At 45.6% G+C, this 20,441-nt stretch overlaps 1 protein-coding gene across 1 annotated transcript in view; it reads left to right on the forward strand.

Moving 5' to 3' along the window:
- Positions 1 to 20,441, forward strand: part of LOC119952925 (deleted in malignant brain tumors 1 protein-like) — a 139,928-nt gene that overhangs the window by 15,760 nt on the left and 103,727 nt on the right. The window contains exons 3-10 of the mRNA XM_038776556.1: positions 4,937 to 5,251; positions 9,173 to 9,484; positions 13,065 to 13,376; positions 14,562 to 14,867; positions 14,952 to 15,008; positions 15,095 to 15,412; positions 16,935 to 17,051; positions 19,388 to 19,495. Coding sequence (XP_038632484.1) covers positions 4,937 to 5,251; positions 9,173 to 9,484; positions 13,065 to 13,376; positions 14,562 to 14,867; positions 14,952 to 15,008; positions 15,095 to 15,412; positions 16,935 to 17,051; positions 19,388 to 19,495 — 1,845 coding nt within the window. The remainder of the gene's footprint in view (positions 1 to 4,936; positions 5,252 to 9,172; positions 9,485 to 13,064; positions 13,377 to 14,561; positions 14,868 to 14,951; positions 15,009 to 15,094; positions 15,413 to 16,934; positions 17,052 to 19,387; positions 19,496 to 20,441) is intronic.

The following is a 20,441-nucleotide window of genomic DNA, read 5'->3' on the forward strand; positions in this document are numbered from 1 at the left end:
GATTGCACTGGGACATGGATTCCCAAGAAGCCTGCCATTTTTGCAGCCTTGTGGAGTCCTATGTTACATGTTTTAGACTGCACTCACTTTTTAGTTTTCTGACAAACCCTTTGTTGAGGTTTTGTTTGCACTTCAGCCCCACGCTCCTGATCATGGGCACCCGGTGTGGAGAGTGGCAGGGAAAGTGGAGAATCTCCTTGTGAACCTGCTACTGGGCTGTGCGAAGCGCACTATTTATAGGTCCAGCCAGCGGGTGACCAAGGCGGTCGTCCAACCAGACTGTCTGCCCCTCTTCTGTGGCTATATTCACGGTCGGGTGTCCCGAGAAAGGAAGCTTATGTTGTCCATGAGTGCCATAATGGCCCTCAGTGACCAGTGGGCACCAAAGGGGTTTCGGTTGCTTTATTGACCCCTTTAATTTCACTCTTATTTGATGTTTTTAAGTTTCCTTTATCTTTATTACATTTGGATAGTGCCCGTAACAGGAGCGGTCCTTTTAACTTTATCTCTAGGTTTGTTTCCTTTCTTCTATTTGGTTGTTGACCTCCAAAGCGTGGCCAATCCACCTACACTGCATATCTTTTTGGGTTGTGGGGGTGAGACCCACACAGACACAGGGAGAATGTGCAAACTCCACAAGTACAGTGACCCGGAACTGAGATCGAACCCAGTTCCTTATGCTGTGAGGCAGCAGTGCTGATCACTGCGCCACCGTGCCATCCCTAATGTGACACATTATTAAAATGAGCAGAGATCAGTACAGTTCCAGCGTGTGTACTGTGTATCATTCTGCCTTGTGTACTGTGTTTTGTTCCGCCTTCTGTACTGTGTATCATTCCGCCTTGTGTATTGTGTATCATTCTGCCTTGTGTGCTGTGTATCGTTCTGCCTTGTGTGCTGTGTATCGTTCCGCCTTGTGTGCTGTGTATCGTTCCGTCTTGTGTGCTGTGTACCGTTCCGCGGTGTGTACTGTGTATCGTTCCACCTTGTGTATTGTATATTGTTCTGCCTTGTGCACTGTGTATCGTTCCACCTTGTGTACTGTATATTGTTCTGCCTTGTGCACTGTGTATCATTCCACCTTGTGTACTGTATATTGTTCTGCCTTGTGCACTGTGTATCATTCCACCTTGTGCAATGTGTATCACTCTGGGCAGTTATAGCCTGGAAGTGGGATGGAGAGCAAGTTGTCGGTCGTTTCCTGGAAGCAAATTTTGTGCAGGTTGGAACTTGGAATTGGAAATGAGGAAATTGAGGAGTCATCTGCTGAAAATGGTAAAAATAGAGAAATTATGAATCTCCGAGGCAGCCTTCAATTAACCCGTGTCAATAAAACAAAGCTTAAACAAAGAGAGAAAAGGAGCAGAAATAACATTGCTGATGGAATATTCTGACCATAAGACATAGGAGCAGAATTAGGCCACTCAGCCCATCGAGTCTGCTCCACCATTCAATTGTGGCTGATTTTATTATCCCCATTCTCCTGCCTTCTCCCCAGGACCCCTGATCCCCTTATTAATCAAGAACCTATCTGTGATTTTGCCTCCACAGCATTCTGTGGCAAAGAGTTCCACAGATTTACCACCCTCTGCCATCCTGCATTCTTAAACAGCGGTGTTACATTAGCTACTTTCCAGTTCTCTGGGACCCTCCTTCTCTCCAGTGATTCCTGAAAGATCACCATCAATGCCTCCACAATCTCCTCAGATATCTCTTTTAGGACTCTGGGGTTTAGTCCATCCAGTCAACGTGATTTATCCACCTTCAGACCTTTCAGTTTCCCCAGAACCTTCTCCTTAGTGACAGCCATTACACTCACCTCTGCCCCCTATTTCTCTTGGAACTCTGGCATCCTACTGGTGTCTTCCACCGTGAAGACTGATGCAAAATAACTCTTCAGTTCCTCTGCCATTTATTTGTTTCCTTTTATTACTTCTCCAGCCTCATTTTGCAGTGACCCAATGTCTATTTTTGCCTCTCTCTTGCCTTTTATATACTGAAAAAACTCTTCCTATTTCATTTTATATTACTAGCTAGCTTGCACTCAGATTTCATCTTCTCCCCCCTTATTGCTTTTTTAGTTGTCCTCTGCTCACTTTTAAAGGCTTCCCATTCCTGTGGTTTCCCACTAATCCTCGCCATTTGGATGCATTTTCTTTTGCTTTTATGCTTCCTTGACTCCCCTCGTGAGCCATGGATGCCTCGACCTTCCCTCAGCATGTTTCTTCCTCCTTGGGATGAATTTTTGTTGTGCCTCCCAAATAACCCCCAAAAAACCCCTGCCATTGCTGTTCCACTATCTTCCCTGTTTGGCTCCTTTGCCAATCAACTCTGGGCAGCTCCTCCCTCGTGTCTTTGTAGTTACCCTTATTTAATTGTGATACCATTACATCTAATTCCAGCTTCTGCAGGGTAAATTCTATCATATTCTGGTCACTGCTCCCTTAGGGTTCCTTCAACTTAAGTCCCCTAATCAAGTCTGTCTCATTACACATCACCAAATCCAGAATTGCCTGTTCCTCCGTAGGCTCTGTCACAAGCTGCTCCAAAGATCACCTCTTCGACATTCCACAAATTCCTTTTCTTGGGATCCATTACCAACCTGATTTTCCCAGTTCACCTGCACACTGAAGTCCCCCATGATTATTGTAATATTGCCTTTCTTATATGACTTTTCTACCTCCCAATTTATTTTCTGCGCCACATCCTGACTACTGCTCGGGGGCCTGTACAGAACTCCCATCAGGGTCTTTTTACCTTTCGATTCTTCAACTCTACCCACAGAGATTCTATGCCTTCTGATCCTATAATCGCTTCTTGCTATTGGTTTAACTTCATTCCTTGCTAACCATGCAACTCACCCCCTCTCTCCATCTGCCTGTCCTGTCGATAGGACGCATATCCTTGGATATTCAGATCCCAGCCCTGATCTCCTCAGCCGTATCTCTGCAATGACCACAACATCATTTTCATCAATTTCAATGTGTGCAACAAGCTAATTTACCTTGTTCTGTATACTGCACACATTTAGGTACAACACCCTAATTCCTGCATTGACCACCTCCCTTCTCATACTTAAAAATTAAATTAAATACTTGTCACCTTTTTTGCACTGCCTGAGGTTTGATTCCTGCCACCTTCTTTCCTCTCTGTTCTATTAGGTGGTCTGGAAACTTTACTAATCTCTCCTGAGTCTTCGGCTCCTTTAACTAGTTGAAAGTCCTTATCATTAACCTGTACTTCTACCCTATCCTTTATCATTGATTTTCTAATTCTCCATAAAAATGAACCCCCCCCCCCCCCCCCTAGTTTAAAGCCCATTCTACAGCCCTAGTTATTCGATTCAGCAGACTTTGGTCCTAGCATGATTCAGATGAAGACCGTTGCATCGGAACAGATCCCCTCTTCCCCAGTACTGGTTCCAATATCCCATGAATTCAAATTCATTCCTCCCACACCAATCTATGAGCCATGCATTTACCTCCTTAATCTTAATGACCCTGTGCCAATTAACTCGTGACTCAGGTAGTAATCCAGAGATTATTACTTTCTTGGTTCTGCTTTTTAATTCCGCTCCTCGCTGTTCATACTCCCTTAGCAGAACCTCTATGCCGGTTCTACCAATGTTGTTTGCACCTATGTGGACCACGACAACTGGATCTTTACCCTTCCATTACAATTTCCTCTGCAGCCCGGATGAGATATCCTAAACCCAAGCACCAGGCAGGCTATACAACCTTCGTGATTCTTAATCCAGGTCACAGAGAACAGTGTCAATGCCCCTCACTATACTATTCCCAATTACGGCAACATTTCTTTTTTCTCCCCCAATTTAAACATCTCTCTGTACCACGATGCTGTGGTCAGTTTGATCATCCCCCTGCAGTCCCTATTCCTGTCCACACAGGGTGTGGGAATCTCAAACCTGTTGGACAAGTTCAGGGACTGAGGCTTCTGCAACCCTACCTGCCCCACTCGCAGCCACGCCCTCCTGTCTGACCGATGGCCAATTTAATGTATTTAATCTCAGGGGTGTGACTGCCTCCTGGAACATCATGTCCAGGCATTTCTCCCCCTCACTGGTGTGTCTCAGCATCCGAAGCTCAAAATCCAGCTCATCAACTCTGAGCCAGAAGTTCCTCAATCAACCAACACTTACTACAGACGTGCTCATTGGGAACCAAAATAGGATCCACCAGCTCCCACATTATACAGGAACAACACAACCTGACCCTCCATCTTTAATTACTTTTTAATTTGAATTTTAATTATTTTTTTAATTTTAATATTTTTTTTTTACATTTCTTCTTACTACCTTCAAATTGAATGCGCTCTGGTCTAATTTGTCTGAAGAAAAAGAATCATTGAAATATCAGCCGCAAAAATAAAAAGGTTTTTCGAGTCATTCTGGGTTAATAAGATGGAATAGCTAATCATCAAATGTGTGCCAGGTTCATGGAGAGTATAAATGGAGGAAGTCGGGATAGTCTGGAAATTCTTCTTGTTTTCCTGCAGTTGGTGAAAGTGAGGGCGCCGTTCTCCTGCAGTATTGGGTGAAAGTGAGGGCGACATCCCAGGACCCATCTTGACCTCTGGTTTCAGGAGGAAAACATGAATGAGAGTGGTAGGGGAGGGGACACAAAGTGGAGGCAGCTGGGACGGAGGTTATTTGACTTCGATTGATCCATCTCTCTCAATATCTACTTGACAGAGTGTTAGCGTTCGTGTTTGTTACATCACACTGTCGGACATTAGAAAATGTGCTTTAAAGAAGATGACATTATCAAGAAGCATTCAGTCACTTAATAACCGAGAATTGATGGTGGGGTGGAGGAGAGGAAATTGTTATAGGACTCATATTTGAATAAAACTCAGAACTAATCGTGGAAAAGTTTGAATAATCAGATGTTTTCATTTCATGATTTATTATCTTCAGGCCTCAGAAATGCTCGGCTGGAAGGTGGGAAGTCCCGATGCTCAGGCAGACTGGAGATCCTGTATGCTGAAAACTGGGAAACAGTGTGTGACCGTCATTGGGATTTGAATAACGCCAACGTGGTCTGTGCCCAGCTTGGCTGTGGGGTCGCAGTGCCCGTGACCCGAGGGGTTCAGTTTGGAGAGGGCACTGGGCCTATACGGAGGAATCGATTTGAATGTAAAGGCAACGAGACAAGTCTGATGGATTGTCCACTTTCTGCAGTAACTCAACACGAGTGTACCCACAGGAGTGATGTCAGTGTGATCTGCTCTAGTGAGTATTAACTTACTGGAAAGAAACCTACTGCTTCCTATTATTCTTAAATATCTGGTCAAGTGGCACAGATTATCCATAACCATTTATGAATTCGAGAATTCTGATGAGGGTTTCCTGTAGAATATCAGCAATGTTGCTATTGTTCACCACTTACACCAAACAAGAGTTTCTCTTGAACATTTATGCAACATACATATAAGCATAAGAGTTATAAGCAGTGGAGGCCACTCGGCCCATCGAGCCTGCTCTGCCATTCAATAAGATCCTGGCTGATCTGACTGTAACTCTACCCCATGTTACTGCGGACCCCCGCTAGCCAGAGTTAGCGACGGCTGCCGCGTCAGATGACGTCAGCCGCGCATGCGCGGATTGGACAACTCCAACCCGCGTATGCGCGGATGACGTCATCGCGCTTGTGCGTGAAACCCGAGCATGCGCGGGCCGTTATGCCCCGCAGAAGCCCCGCGGATGGATCCATCGGGGCGGCGGAGGGAGAAAGAGTGCGCAGGGTAAGTACCCGCTGCCCGCGATCGGTGCCCACCGATCATGGGCCCATGGCACCCTTGGCACGGCCGTGGTACGGCCGTGCCAATCGGTGCCATGGTTCCCGAGATTGGGACTTTACGGCCGTTTTTACGAACGGTCAGAGCAGGTGTGTTTTACGCTTGTAAAAACGGCCGTAAAGGCCTTGGAAATCGGCCCATCAGCCAGGAGACAATCGCTGCCCGCCGTAAAAAAACGGCGGGCAGCGATTTGTGTCGGGAGGCGGGCGTGAGGGGGGGGGGGGAGAATAGCGGGAGGGCGTTGGACCAGCATGTCCGTAAAAATTTACGCCGCCCGCTATTCTCCGAATTTTCGTGAGAGCGGAGAATTGCGCCCAGTATCTCCTAATCTTTGTCTCAAATGAGCGAACCCTTATTTTAAACTGTGACCGCTAGTTCCAGATTCTCCCAGAAGAGGAAACATTCGCTCCACATCCACCCTATCAATATCATTCAGCATATTAAAGGTTTTGACCAATTTGCTTTTGATTCTTGGAAACTCTAGCTAACCTCTCCAACCTTTCCTCAACTCAATAGTCCTGCACTGTCTCATTCCTCATGCACACAGACCATGGACAGTAGATTCATTTACCAGATACAAACTCATTAATGGTTGGTTATGCTGATTAAACCGGTCGCTCATCCACCCCCTCTCTGCCTTTGGCAGATCTGAGACTTGACAGCACAAGTCCCGTCTCCGGGCTATCAGGGAGGCAAAGGCCAATACATCAGCCTCTTTCTCCACCCCTCAACTCCCGGATCATCTGAAACACCAAATATCACCACCTCCAGACTCGGGGCCACCCCTACACACAGAATTTTGGACATGTCATCCGAGAACCCCTGCCATAACCCCCCTCAACTTAGAACATGCCCAGAAAATGAGGATATGATTTGCACCCTGCCCCACCCTAGCACACCACCCACACCTGCCCTCCACCCCAGCATAGAACTGGCTCATCCACGCAACCATCATGTGGGCCCTATGCACCACCTTAAACTGGATCAGGCTAAACCTCGCACAAAACGAGGATGTATACCCCTCTGCAGGGCTTCCTTCCACGTCTCAGCCCACATCTCCGCACCCAACTCCTCCTCCCATTTGCACTTGATCTCCTCCAATGGAGTGCCCTCCCTCTTCATCAACTCTCCATCGTCTGACACTCTCCCCGCCCCAATGTCATCATCGGACAATAGCTTATCTTGCAGCACCAGAGGCGGCAGCTCCGGGAAGGACAGTACCTCTCTCCTCACAAAGTCACCTGCAAATTTCTGAAGCCATTCCCCTTAGGCAACTCGTACATTTCTTCTAGCCCTGCCAACTTGTCCCCTGCAAACAAGTCCCTGAAGTATTCTATCCCCACCTGCCATCACCCCCGGAACCTTGCATCCAACCACGCCGGCATCGTCACATATCGGTGTCCACAGCTACATGCCCTCCCACCAGAAGTGCTGCCTGCACTGGTTCGAAACTTACAACCCTTGAGATGGCCACAAAGCTCACGGAATACCAGACGAGCGAAAACAGAAATAACCCAACAACAGTTCCTTCAATCTCATCCCCCTACATAATGCGCTGTTCATTTGCTCCCCCACCAATCTCTCCCTACTAACCATTTCCTCACCATTGCAATATTTGCCACCCTATAATACTTCATCAAACTCAGGAACACTAACGCCACTTCACCCACAAGGTCTTCTTTGCCCACACAAACCCCGAAATTATCCTGTTCACCTTCGTAAAGACTTGCAAACAAAGATGGGGAGGTTCTGGAACCCAAACAAGATCCTGGGCAGCATTGTAATTTTAACTGTCTGCACACACCCAACCAGTGACAGCGGCAACACTTCTCACCTTTTCAATTTCGCGTTCATTCCCTCCACCAATTGTGCCAAATTCAATTTAAGCAGCTGTGCCCAGCTCTTCACCACCTGAATTCCTAGATACTGAAAATCCATCCCCACCACCCGGAAAGGCAACACCCCCAACCTCCACTCCTGCCCTCTAGCATTAATCGATAACATCTTGCTTTTCCTCCATGTTCGATTTTTACTCAGAAAAATAGCCAAATTCCCTCAGGTTCTTCATATCCTGTTGAAGTTGAACATCAGGCCATAAGTGTATGACAAAAGATTGTCCACATGCAAGATTCTGTGCTCTGCCCCACACCGCTTAATCCCTCTCCAACCCCTTGGTGCCCTAAGTGCCATTGCCAATACCTCTCTTGCCAGAGCAAACAGCAACAAGGAGAACGGGCACCCCTGCTTTGTCCCACAGTGCAGCCCGAAGTATCCTGAACTCATTCCATTCATCCAGGCACTAGCCATCGGCACCCATACAGCAGCCAAACCCAATCCACGAAACCCTGGCCAAACCCATGGACCCAGCACCTCCAACAGATATGCTCACTCCACCCGATCAAACACTTTCTCCGCATCCATTACCACCACTATTTCTACCTCCTGCCCCTCCAAGGGCACCATAATGACATTGAGAAACCTATGCTCATTTGCCGGCAGCTGCTGCCCCTTCAATATCAAGAATTATAGTTATTAGCGTTTCAAGTAGACTTACATTAACACTGCAATGAAGTTACTGTGAAAACCCCCAAGTCGCCACACTCCAGCACCTGTTTGGGTACACCGAGGGAAAATTCAAAAAGTCCAATTCACCGAACAGCACGTCTTTCCGAACTTGTGGGAGGAAACCAGAGCACCCGGAAGAAACCCACACCAACTCGGAGAAAAGGTGCAGACTCCTCACCTAAGCCAGATATCGAACCGGGCCCCTGGCGTAAAACAACAGTGCTAACCACTGTGCTACCGTGCTCACTCCGGTCAATCTGGAATACAGTTTCTTCAAGGTCTTTATTTCCTCTCTGAGATTCTCTGTACAAACTTATAACAGTGCTGTCGAAAGAGAATATCCAAAACCGGCTGCAACTGATACATCACTTCATCAGTTTTATATTGCAAGATCCTAGAGAAATATAGAACATCCAATTTCATTTTGCAATATAATTCCTCTTCGTCTGAGTTATCAGACTTCATAATTGAGTCTGATTGTTTTTTAAACCAATTTGAAGCGAGGATTTGCGTAAATTGCGGGTCAGTTGTCGATACGCGTTTCTTTAATCCTCCCCCCCCCCCCCCCCCCCAGATTTAACTCTGCATAATATTTATAACAAAGGTCCGCAAACATCTTTCTAAAATGTAATTGCTGTGGAAAAATAAATGCTGGAGAGAATCTCCCAGAGACTTTTTGCCAACTATCACAGAATCTTTCATCATTGAAATTAATCATTGTCGGGGAGTTATTGAATTGCAGTTTCCTGTTTTACTTCAAATTCACAATTGTTTTCATTTCTTTTTGCAGATGGAAGTTGGCCGCTAAGATTGACGAATGGGGAAAGTCGGTGTGATGGGCGAGTGGAGATTAAGAAGGGCAGCTGGGGCAGAGTGCAGGACAGCCTGTGGGACCTGAATGATGCTGACGTGGTCTGCAGACAGCTGGACTGTGGCCCCGCGATAGCAGCTTCTAACTCCTCAAAGTACGGAGAGGGTGAAGGGCCAGTGTGGGTGAATGAAGTCCAGTGTAAAGGAAATGAATCGCATCTCTACAACTGCAACTCATTCACATTCAACTCAACTCTCACTGACAGCACCGCCGTGGGGGTTTTGTGTTCAGGTGATTAAACATTTCACTTTCACAGAAACATAACAGAAATTGCTAATCTGCTGGGAAATGGTAGAATCTTGGTCATTGGTTCCTTGGTGTCACTCAGACTGAACTTACCTGATGAAGGAGCTGTGCTCCGAAAGCTAGTGATTCCAAATAAACCTGTGGACTTTAACCCGGTGTTGTAAGACTTCTTACTGTGCTCGCTCAGACTGGTTATTTAACTCGGGAGTGAGTGCAGAGAAAGAGGTCACGGGTAGAATGGGGTAACAGCGACTTTCTATCGCACAGTTAATGAAGACACAAATCGCAAGGAGCTTCACAGGGGCAGAACCTGAAAGGTAACTGGACACAGGGCGCTCAAACGTTCTTGTTCACAGCAGATTATAGACTGGTTTTCTGTTTAACCTGTGAATCTCCCATTGAGATCAGTTGTACATCGACACCTGCTTCATCCAACATCTTGCTGAAATATCCTGGTTTACTGCCATCTTTTGTCTGGACCAACCGCCACAGAATAGTTTATTTATTTATTTTTGAATCAAAACCAATTGCTCACGTGACTGTCAGTTTGGTGACTAATTAAACATCAATAATTTCCTCATCCCACCAGCTTGTTTGCACAGTGTGGTCTGAATGGTTCCTGTTCAGATATGCCGCTTACATTTTCAGATTTACTCAAATTACCGCAAAGGCAGATTCCTGTCCTTACAACAGGAAATGGATCAGTGAAACAATGAACATTAAATTAATCCATTATAATCTTACAGTTAACATAACCCCAGACTATTGCTCTCTATTTTCATACAGCATTTTGGAATACAGATGAACAGGGATAATACCTGTAACTCTACAGTCTGCTTTATGAAGCAGAAGTAAGACATAAGGTGGAGAGGAATTGAAACTCGAAAGGCGCAGTGACAGCTTGTGAAATCTCTGGTAATAGAAACCTGAGCCTCGGTCACATAAAACATCATCGGGATTTGCTGTCCATCGCTGAAGCTGCCGTTCAAATCCCATCCAGGGAGGCACAGAACGCACACAGCATATCCTCTCCACCACAAAACATCCCAGGACACCGCTCTCTCCTGCTTCTCCATCCTCACCCCCAACAATAAATAAAAGGAATTTGTGGACTCCATTTTATACAATGTTCAGTCTCGTCTGCTTCTTCCCTTCCTAACCATATCTCACTTGTCATCAGCAACTTTATCCCAGTGTCCTACCCCGGAATTTGCATTTCTCGTTTCTGTCCAATCTTACTTCCAGCACTCGCGGGCCTCTATGTAGTCGATGTAATCGATCTATTTTTCTCTGGACCCTATTTTCACTGAACTATTGGCATCCGACTTTGCTTCCTGCCTTCTCGGTTAGCTGATAATATCAACGATGGCCTTTCCAGTCTCTGCCTCCTCTCCTTCAGATCTGCTGATTACCCCCCTCTCCACAAATATAAACTGATGTCCTCCATCCTAACAAGTTACTGACCTATCATCAAGTTCCATCTGGATAAAAGCAAATTACTGCGGATGCTGGAATCTGAAACCAAAGAGAAAATGCTGGAAAATCTCAGCAGGGCTGGCAGCATCTGTAGGGAGAGTAAAGAGCTAATGTTTCGAATCCGATGACGCTTTGTCATGAAACGTGAACTCTTCTCTCTCCCTACAGATGCTGCCAGACCTGCTGAGACTTTCCAGCATTTTCTCTTTGAGATCAAGTTCCATCTCCTCTCCAAAGTACTTGAAATGTGTTGTCGCTTCCAAAATAATGCTCACCTTTGTGGGAGATGCATGTTAGCATCGCTTGAATCACATTTCCAGCCCGACCACAATAACAAATCGCTCTGATCAAAGTGGCAAATGAAAAATTCAGGTGACTGTGACAAAGTTAAACTATCCCTTCTCCTCCTCCTCCTAGACATTTCTCCAGTCTTTGACAAAGATGACCAAGGGCAGCACGATAGCATTGTGGATAGCGCAATTGTTTCACAGCTCCAGGGTCCCAGGTTCGATTCCGGCTTGGGTCACTGTCTGTGTGGAGTCTGCACATTCTCCCCGTATCTGCGTGGATTTCCTCCGGGTGCTCCGGTTTCCTCCCACAGTCCAAAGATATGCAGGTTAGGTGGATTGGCCATGATAAATTGCCGTTAGTGTCCAAAATTGCCCTTAGTGTTGGGTGAGGTTACTGGGTAATGGAGATAGGGTGGAGGTGTTGACCTTGGGTAGGGTGCTCTTTCCAAGAGCCGGTGCAGACTCGATGGGCCGAATGGCCTCCTTCTGCACTGCAAATTCTATGATAATCCATTGAATGCTGCCCATCGCAGTCTGGCTGGTTGGAACTGAGCTCAGCTCAGCTATCCAATCCTAGCAACAGAATTATGGCTTCCGAGATTAAATGGTTTCTCTTACTGCTGGCCCACTCTTTATTCTGGTGTGTCTCAAGGATTCATCCCTCACCTCCTCCTATTTACATGCTGCCTTCCAGTGACATCATCCGAAAGCACCACCTCACTTTCTACCTGTGCGCTCACTGCAACGAACTCTCCCTCAACTCCACCTCTCTTATCCTCTCCAATCTCTACAAACTGTCAGAATTTCAATCCTACATCCAATACTGTCTGAATATTCCTACAGCCTATTGTTGTGGGGCCCTTCTCCCCATCACGTTCATTCCCTCGTCTCTGACTCCATCCCTCTCCCTCTCCAAGCTTGAAGCAGACATCTTGTAACATTGATGTGATATTTCACTCCGAGGGGAATTTCCTTCCACATATCCATACCGTCCCTAAGATTGTCTGTTTCTACCTCCATAACATCGCCTGACCTCACATTTATCTAATCTGCTGCTGAACTCCTGATTATTCGCTCCGTTACGTGTAGTATTGATGATTCCAATTCCGAACTGGTTTGTCTAATTTTGCCTTTTTAACCATTGAGCTCATTTAAAGACCTGCTGCCCACGGCGTACCTGCTACTAAGAGCAACTCACCCATTTCCGATTAGCTCAGTGACCTACATTAGATTTCAGTAATATCTCATTCATAAAATTCTTCCCTTTGTTTTCCAATTCTTTTATGCACTCACCGCTCTCTCTCTCGGCAATTTCCTCCGGCTCGACAACTCCCAATGTGCTCCGTGCTCTGCAAATTCGGGCACCTTGAACTGGTGCCTCCAGTTGCCAAGGTGACAAAATCTCAATTTCCTCCTGAACCTGGAGCCTCTAAACGTCTCTTTCTTCATTTGCCATGTCAGACAAAACCTTCCAGTCTGACCAGGCATTGATTACCTGAGTTAATATACCCTTCTGTGGTTAGTCATCACTGCTGCAAGGCACATTGAGATAGTTCACTAATTTAGCGGCGCGATATAAATACTGGAGACAATAATTTGCCACAACCAAATGTAGTGGGAATGCCCGAAATATTCCCGTTGTGCAATTTCAGCAAAAAATGTGGACAGAAATCCTGTATATATGTTCATTTCAGCGTCACCATCGCATATCATGTCATTTTTTCCAGTATTGGATGTATTGGATTGAGTGATAAAGGGAATACGTATTGAAAGTATAATCCGTAATTGTTCCCCAACAGAACATGAGCAGATAAGGCTGTCCGACGGTGGGAGCAGATGCGCTGGCCGAGTGGAGGTTTATCACAATGGGATCTGGGGTAGTGTCTGTGCTGATTCCTGGGAGCTGCTGGACGCAGCTGTGGTTTGCAGACAGCTGGATTGTGGACATGCATTGGACCGAGCTATTCCTGCTTCTTGTGGATCAGCCTCCGTCCCAGTTTGGTTGCAAGAACTAAACTGTTTCGGTAATGAATCCTTTCTCTGGGATTGTCCTTCAGCATCTTGGAATAACCACGACTGTCCTCGGAAGAATATAAACATCATGTGTTCAGGTAAAGATCATTTCAATGGGTTCACTTACCTCAGACGCCATGAGGTGTCACATGGAAGATGTTACACCGCATTATATAGAATGTGCAACAATTTATATTGATACAGGGCGCTGTTCGGTCCTTCTGCTGCACATGGGCGTCACTCTGCATTACATTAAAGTCGTTTTTCCAAATTCAACGTTCTCCCGAATTTCTTGTTGGATTGAATCATGATTTTCATAATAATGATCACTAATTTGGGAATCGTCCACTTTATAATAAATTCGCGTCCCTGTACCCCTCGATCCCTTGGCTCCTCCATATTATTTAACCTCTTATTTTCCAAGAATGACGTGGCCTTTTTGGACTGCCGACCAAACTTAGCCACCACAAACTTACTGGTAATAAAATAGATTTGCGAAACATGAGCCCATTCTGATGCGGATTAACCCCTTCTTGTATATTTAAGGAGTCTTTCTTAGTGCGCACTCTCATCAGTTTACTAACAGCAGCAATTTGTTTTGACTTTATTAGAGTTACAAAGCAAGAGCTGAGTGTGGACAGCGGAAAGTCCCGAATCCAGCTCCATACCTGCTCCAGAAACCAAAGCAAATTGAATCCAATTCATTGTCCCCACAAGAGAAACATACCAGATCCAGGCATTACACCCGAACTCACGGTAATCTTAGCCAAAAGGCTCCTAAGGGAAATGGTCAATGTAATTGTGAAATAGAATTGGGCCCGGCAGCAATCCCTCTGGAACTAACTTATCAGCTTCTGCTGCTCTGGGTAATGACTTTGTGAACTGAGTGATCTACAGCCAGTTTCTCATCATTTTTCAACATCCCTGAATCCACACACTCTGCTCACTCAAGATGACATCTTCTTAAAGGTCCTTTGGAATTGGAAGCAAAGTACATCTATTACATCATCCCTGTCTGCACTTCTTGTAACTCCCTCAAATAATAAGGCTTGCGAACTGTGACTTCCTTTTGAAATCCTGTTCTTTATTCGATATCACAATTTAGTTGTTGTCGCTCTGTGACTTTTCTGAAAAATGTCATTGATCAGTTGACACAACCGGTGCAACATTTATTCCCCACCCCCACCCCCTTCCCCACACCCCCTCTGCCCCATTTCCCCGCAATGTGGTCAGACAGCGATTTATCAATGGAAACATCTGGATATTTCTTATTCCATTGACAGAACACAAAGAGATGCGGCTGGTGAATGGAAGGCATCGCTGTGAGGGGAGAGTGGAAGTCTTCTACAATGGGACCTGGGGAACAGTGTGCTCGGCCACGCTGGATAAACATGATGCAGAAGTGATCTGCAAACAGATGCAGTGCGGCCCCCTCGATCACACTGAGAGTTTCGGAGGGGGCTCCGGACAGATATGGCTCGATGAGATTGAGTGTAATTTAAATGAGCAGACACTTTGGCAGTGTCAGTCAAACCCGTGGGGTCAACACAACTGTGGACACTGGGAAGATGCAGTTGTTGTTTGTTCAGGTAACTGAGGGAATCACTTGGGGCGGGGGATGTAATTTGGAAAATTTGGGTCTGATTAAATAAACATGTTTCTCTTCATAACAGAAGTCAGGGTGCCAAAGGAGCAGCCTTACAGTTCAATGGACTGCGTTCCTCAATCAGGTGCTTCCTCATCTTAAACATCCCATCAAATGGATTTGTTCCTGCCTTAGACTACATCAATAACAATAATTGATCCTCTTTGACAGACTCGGGACAAAGTTTGCGCCTGGTTGGCGGTGACACCAGCTGTTCTGGGAGAGTGGAGATATTATCCAATAACCGCTGGGGGACGGTATGTGATGATTCCTGGGATCTGGCCGATGCCAATGTTGTCTGCAGACAGCGGGGGTGTGGCTCCGCGCTATCCGCCTCCGGAGGGGCCGCTTTTGGCCAGGGTGAAGGGGTTATCTGGCTGGATAAGGTGAAGTGCACCGGGAACGAATCCTTTCTCTCTGATTGTCCTTCCTCATCATCAGCTCGACCTGACTGTGATCACAAGGAAGATGCGGCTGTGATTTGTTCCGGTAAGGGTCGCGCAGGAGGGTCGGAATGATCCTGATCAGTGAAGCTGACTCGGTGATTCCGTCAAAGACAAATCCCAAAATGTGAACTGGATGAATGTTTGTATAATATATTCCAGCAGCCACTTCCTGTTTGCCTGTTTTACCTGCTCTCCCGTATGTACTTCCCTCAACCTAAATCAATTACTTCAATGCGAAAACGTTAAATCCAATCCCTCCCTCTACCCCAGGTCTAACATTACCCTCAGCACGAATTCATTCCAGCCATTTGGGGGGAGGTGGAGACGGAGCGATCTGCATGAAGAAAACACTCTGCACCTCATCTCCCAATTTTCACGAAGTGTATTGGTTTAATCATTTAGATATATGAAATATCACAAATCAACTCACGCTTCAGTCAAATATGTTCAATGCCGTCTGATAAGGATTGTGTACAGTTAACTTGAAAAAGATGGCAGTAAGGAGTACAATAGTTGGTCACCATTTTAACAGGGGAAACTTCCCAGCGATTTAGATAACCACAAGCATTAACATGATGTGGAGATGCCGGCGTTGGACTGATGTGAGCACAGTAAGAAGTCTTACAACACCAGGTTAAAGTCCAACAGGTGTATTTCAAACATGAGTTTTGGGAGCGCAGCTCCTTCCTCAGGTGAATCACCATAGTGGTTCGCACAATTGCATCACAGCTCCAGGGTCCCAGGTTCGATACCCGGCTTGGGTCACTGTGCGGAGTCTGCATGCTCTCCCCGTGTGTGCGTGGGTTTCCTCCGGGTGCTCCGGTTTCCTCCCACGGTCCAAAGATGTGCAGGTTAGGTGAATTGGCCATGCTAAATTGCCCTAAGTGTCCAAAATTGCCCTTAGTGTAGGGGGGGGGGGGGGGTTTAGAGGGGTAGGGCTAGGCTGTGGGCTTGGGTAGGGTGATCTTCCCAAGAGCCGGTGCAGACTCGATGGGCCGAATGGCCTCCTTCTGCACTGTAAATTCTATGATATTCCAGAAGGCTTGATTTGCGGCCGATGTTTCTCCGCATCTGCAGAGCAGCAATTCCAAATGAATATCTTGCTTAATATCCCTGTTAGTCATTGGGGGGAGGGGGGGGGGGGAGAGATGGGGGGGATGGGTAGGAGGGTTGGGGGGAGGGGGGCTGTGTATATTAAGGGTGACTATGGGTAATCCCTGATTCCTTTTCGTCATTTGTTTATGTAAACATGTGGTCTGATGTTTGGGGGTTGGTGGGAGGATGGGATCGTTGTTATTGTTATGGAGATTGACATATTTGTTGCTGATTATTGTTTATTGTTGGTGGGTGTAAATTCAGGAGAAAATGTGAAAAAGGAGAATAAAAATATAAAAAATATATATCCCTGTTAGTCTCAGTCTTCTTGCTGGTGATACTGACATTATTGATATTACCCCGGATTTGTGAATTTCTGAGTGACTCGATTCGGATTGATGGAAACATTGAAAATAAAAATACTTCCTGCCTCTAACTATGTTCCATTTTTCTGTCTTTCCATCATTCAGGGCCGGAAATTGAAACCATTCCTATTCCTGTTGCCTTCTGCATAACGGCCGCATTCCTGTTAATCTGCGAGTTAATCGCACTAATGGCGGTAATGCGGATCAAGTTAAAAAGAAAAGGTGAGTTTCAAATCTTACCGCTGAACTAACATTGAGCCCCTGACAGAGAAACAGTTACAGCTGTAAAGACTCAACGGGTCTCACAGCATCATTGGAGAGAGAAACTGAGTCAAATTTTCTTCGGAAAAGGCTCTCGGATCGAGTTTCAGATGGTGATGAGGCGACATTCGTGCATGCAGACACACCCACACACAAATACAGACACGCGCACACAGTCACACACATGTGCACAAGGCACACACACACGTTCACATATTAACACATTTATGCACACGTTCATAAACGTATACAAATTACACAAACCACAGAGTCACAAATTCACACACCAACAGACGCACACACATAGGCAAGCACACATACGCAAACAAATACAATTCCACACGTGCACACACAAACTCACATACACACAAACACAGACACACGCAAACCCAAATGCACAGACATGGAGGCACAGCACACACCGACATAACCACACACATGTACACATCCACTTGTGCAGACATACGTACTCAAACACACATGCAGACAAATACAAACACATAAACAGCACATGCGTGCTGACATTCATACACAAACACATCGACAAATGCATATACATTGGCACACCACAGTCTCTCAGACATAAACACACTGACACACACAAATATTCACATGAACATACACATAGTGCAAGCACATCACGTGCAAGCACATCACGCACAGAACATACACAAACATGTGCTTACACACGCAAGCAGAAATCCACACAAACACACATTCCTATAAACACACACAGATACAAACACACACAAATGTGCACACACAAACTCATTCACAATAGCACATGCATACACTCACATAAACATCTGTACTAAAACACACATACACAGCCAAACAATCAGGTATATATCTCGCAGACACAGCCACAAATACTTACCCACACAAACTCATACACACATACACATACACAGTCACATACATACATAGATACATGTATGTATCAGCACATATAAGAAAGTTGCTCGACATTCAAGCAAACTGACTTTGTATTAACAGAGCACCGTTTTAATGGTTTCAGTCAGTGTTAAGCCGGCATGGGTTGGTGAGTGTATTATTAGAGCCAATCTGTGAATAATTCAATATTTTAAAATCTTAAAAGATATAGTTAAATTTGAGGGCTGTCTCTTGGAAAAGTATTACAAGTTGGACAGGCTTTGTGACGCGAGTTCCTGCCTATGTTATAGAACATACAGTGCAGAAGGAGGCCATTCGTCCCATCAGGTCTGCACCGACTCACTTAAGCCCTCACTTTCACCCTGTCCCCGGAACCCAATAACCCCTCCAAACCTTTTTGGTCGCTGAGGGCAATTTATCATGGCCAATCCACCTAACCTGCATGCTTTTGGACTGTGGGAGGAAACCGGAGCACCTGGAGGAAACCCACGCAGACACGGGGAGAACGTGCAGATACAACACAGACAGTAACCTAGTGGGGAATCGAACCTGGGACCCTAGCGCTGTGAAGCCACAGTGCCATCCACTTGTGCTACCATGCTGTCAGTTGGTAGATAGTGAGACTCTCCCAGCCCAACTTTGGCTGAGGTTTTCTGTCTCAGTTATTTTGCGTTTGTTTTTCTCAGGTTACCGTGGAAGCGATATCCACGTGCCACTATCAGGCATCTTGTATTCAATCCTGGAATAACTGTTTGAAACATGCTATTGCGTGACTTAATAATATTACAATTGCATTACTTCATAATTTGCATGCCTTTCCTTAGGTAAAATTACCCATCATAAATCAGGCCCCAAAATAATATCCATCATAATTGTAACGGAGAGAGTTATAAGATACCAGGTGGAATAAAATCCTTAATTCAGACAGACAGCAGAGGTGCTCAAAACATCTCTCACTTCAATGATCCACAGGCTGACATTGACAAGGCTGCTCAGTGGCTAGCACTGCTGCCTCACAGCTCCAGGGTTCCGGATTCAATTCCAGCCTCGGGTGACTGTCTGTGTGGGGTTTGCACTTTCTCACTGTGCCTGCTCCGTTTCCTCCCACAGTCCAAAGATGTGCAGGTTAGGTGGATTGGCTATGCTAACTTGCCCCTGAGTGTCCAAATGGTTAGATGGGGTTACTGGGATAGAGTGGAGGTGTAGGTTTAAGTCGGGTGCCCTTTCCAAGGGCTGGTGCAGACTCAATGGGCGGAATGGCTCCTTCTGCACTGTAAATTCTATGATCTATGAGACTGCATCTGGGCAGGTACAGGAAGTGTTCCTTAATACTTCAGCTCAAATAAACGTAGCCTCGCTGATAAAGCAACAACATGTTAATCTCTCCGTCCTCGCTTCAACAGCTGCTGTCACAGGCGGTAGCGGTTCACCTGCTGGTTTGTACCAAGCAATTTATGAAGAAATTGAGAATATTACACCTCGCAAAGATTCCGCTCAGACACTTGGCTCAGGTATATATTTTACGTTTTATGGTGTTAGTGATCATTGTGAACTGAATGGACAGGATCAGATTCCTCTCTCTCTCCCCATATAAATTATTTCTGTCACACTGAATGTGTCCATCTGTGTGTAATGAGAGGAGTAATGGGGTTAGGAACATTCCCACTCTTTATTGCCACAATAGTATGGATTTTCACCGTTTGGTTGTTTCCATTTCCCACTGGCAGCACACTGACTCATTCAGATATCCGAGCCTATAAGCAATAAACACATTGGCTGATTAACTATTAAATAATATAATTACACTGATGATAGTGCCTGCAGATTATTCAATAGTGGATGCCATATTGGGCGATAAACGTGTGACTAATTTAAAGTAATTTGTGAAATAATGCACAGAATAATAATCAGGGGAGAATTTTGCAAACCGGGAAATTAATGGGCTAATGAGGAAGGCAAAGGAGGGGGGGGGGGAAGAGGATGAAGACATAATGTGGTCAGGAATCCTTTCTAAACAGAATGACAGAATCCTAATCAGCGGGGATTAGTAATGAGGAATGAACAAGAGCAAAATTGCAGCAACATCTGGAACATAGTGTCATGTGAGAGTGCCTTTAAGAATTGGATGTTTAAGAAATGTACCTTTAAGAAATGTAGCTGATCATATTACTGAAGTGATTTCACAGGGCGGGGGCGGGGGGGGGGGGGGGGGGAGCTGAGCTCACTTCTGCTTTTTGGGAGATTTAGTTTCAGTTTGAAGAAAGCTTGGGTGTGGCTGTGAGCTGCATTGCTGGTGATCGCTGCCATGATGGACTATCGCTTAATCCTTTGGTGAAATCGGAATTGTAAAAATGTCTCAGTATTGAACATAAATCTAATGTGCTTCTGTTTGAAGGATTTGTTAAGTCTTTTGGATGTGTAAAGGAACAATTTGCAGGATTGGGTAGTCTTGTATTA

This window comes from Scyliorhinus canicula, chromosome 18 (genome assembly GCF_902713615.1).
Source record: "Scyliorhinus canicula chromosome 18, sScyCan1.1, whole genome shotgun sequence".
Lineage (NCBI taxonomy): Eukaryota > Metazoa > Chordata > Chondrichthyes > Carcharhiniformes > Scyliorhinidae > Scyliorhinus > Scyliorhinus canicula.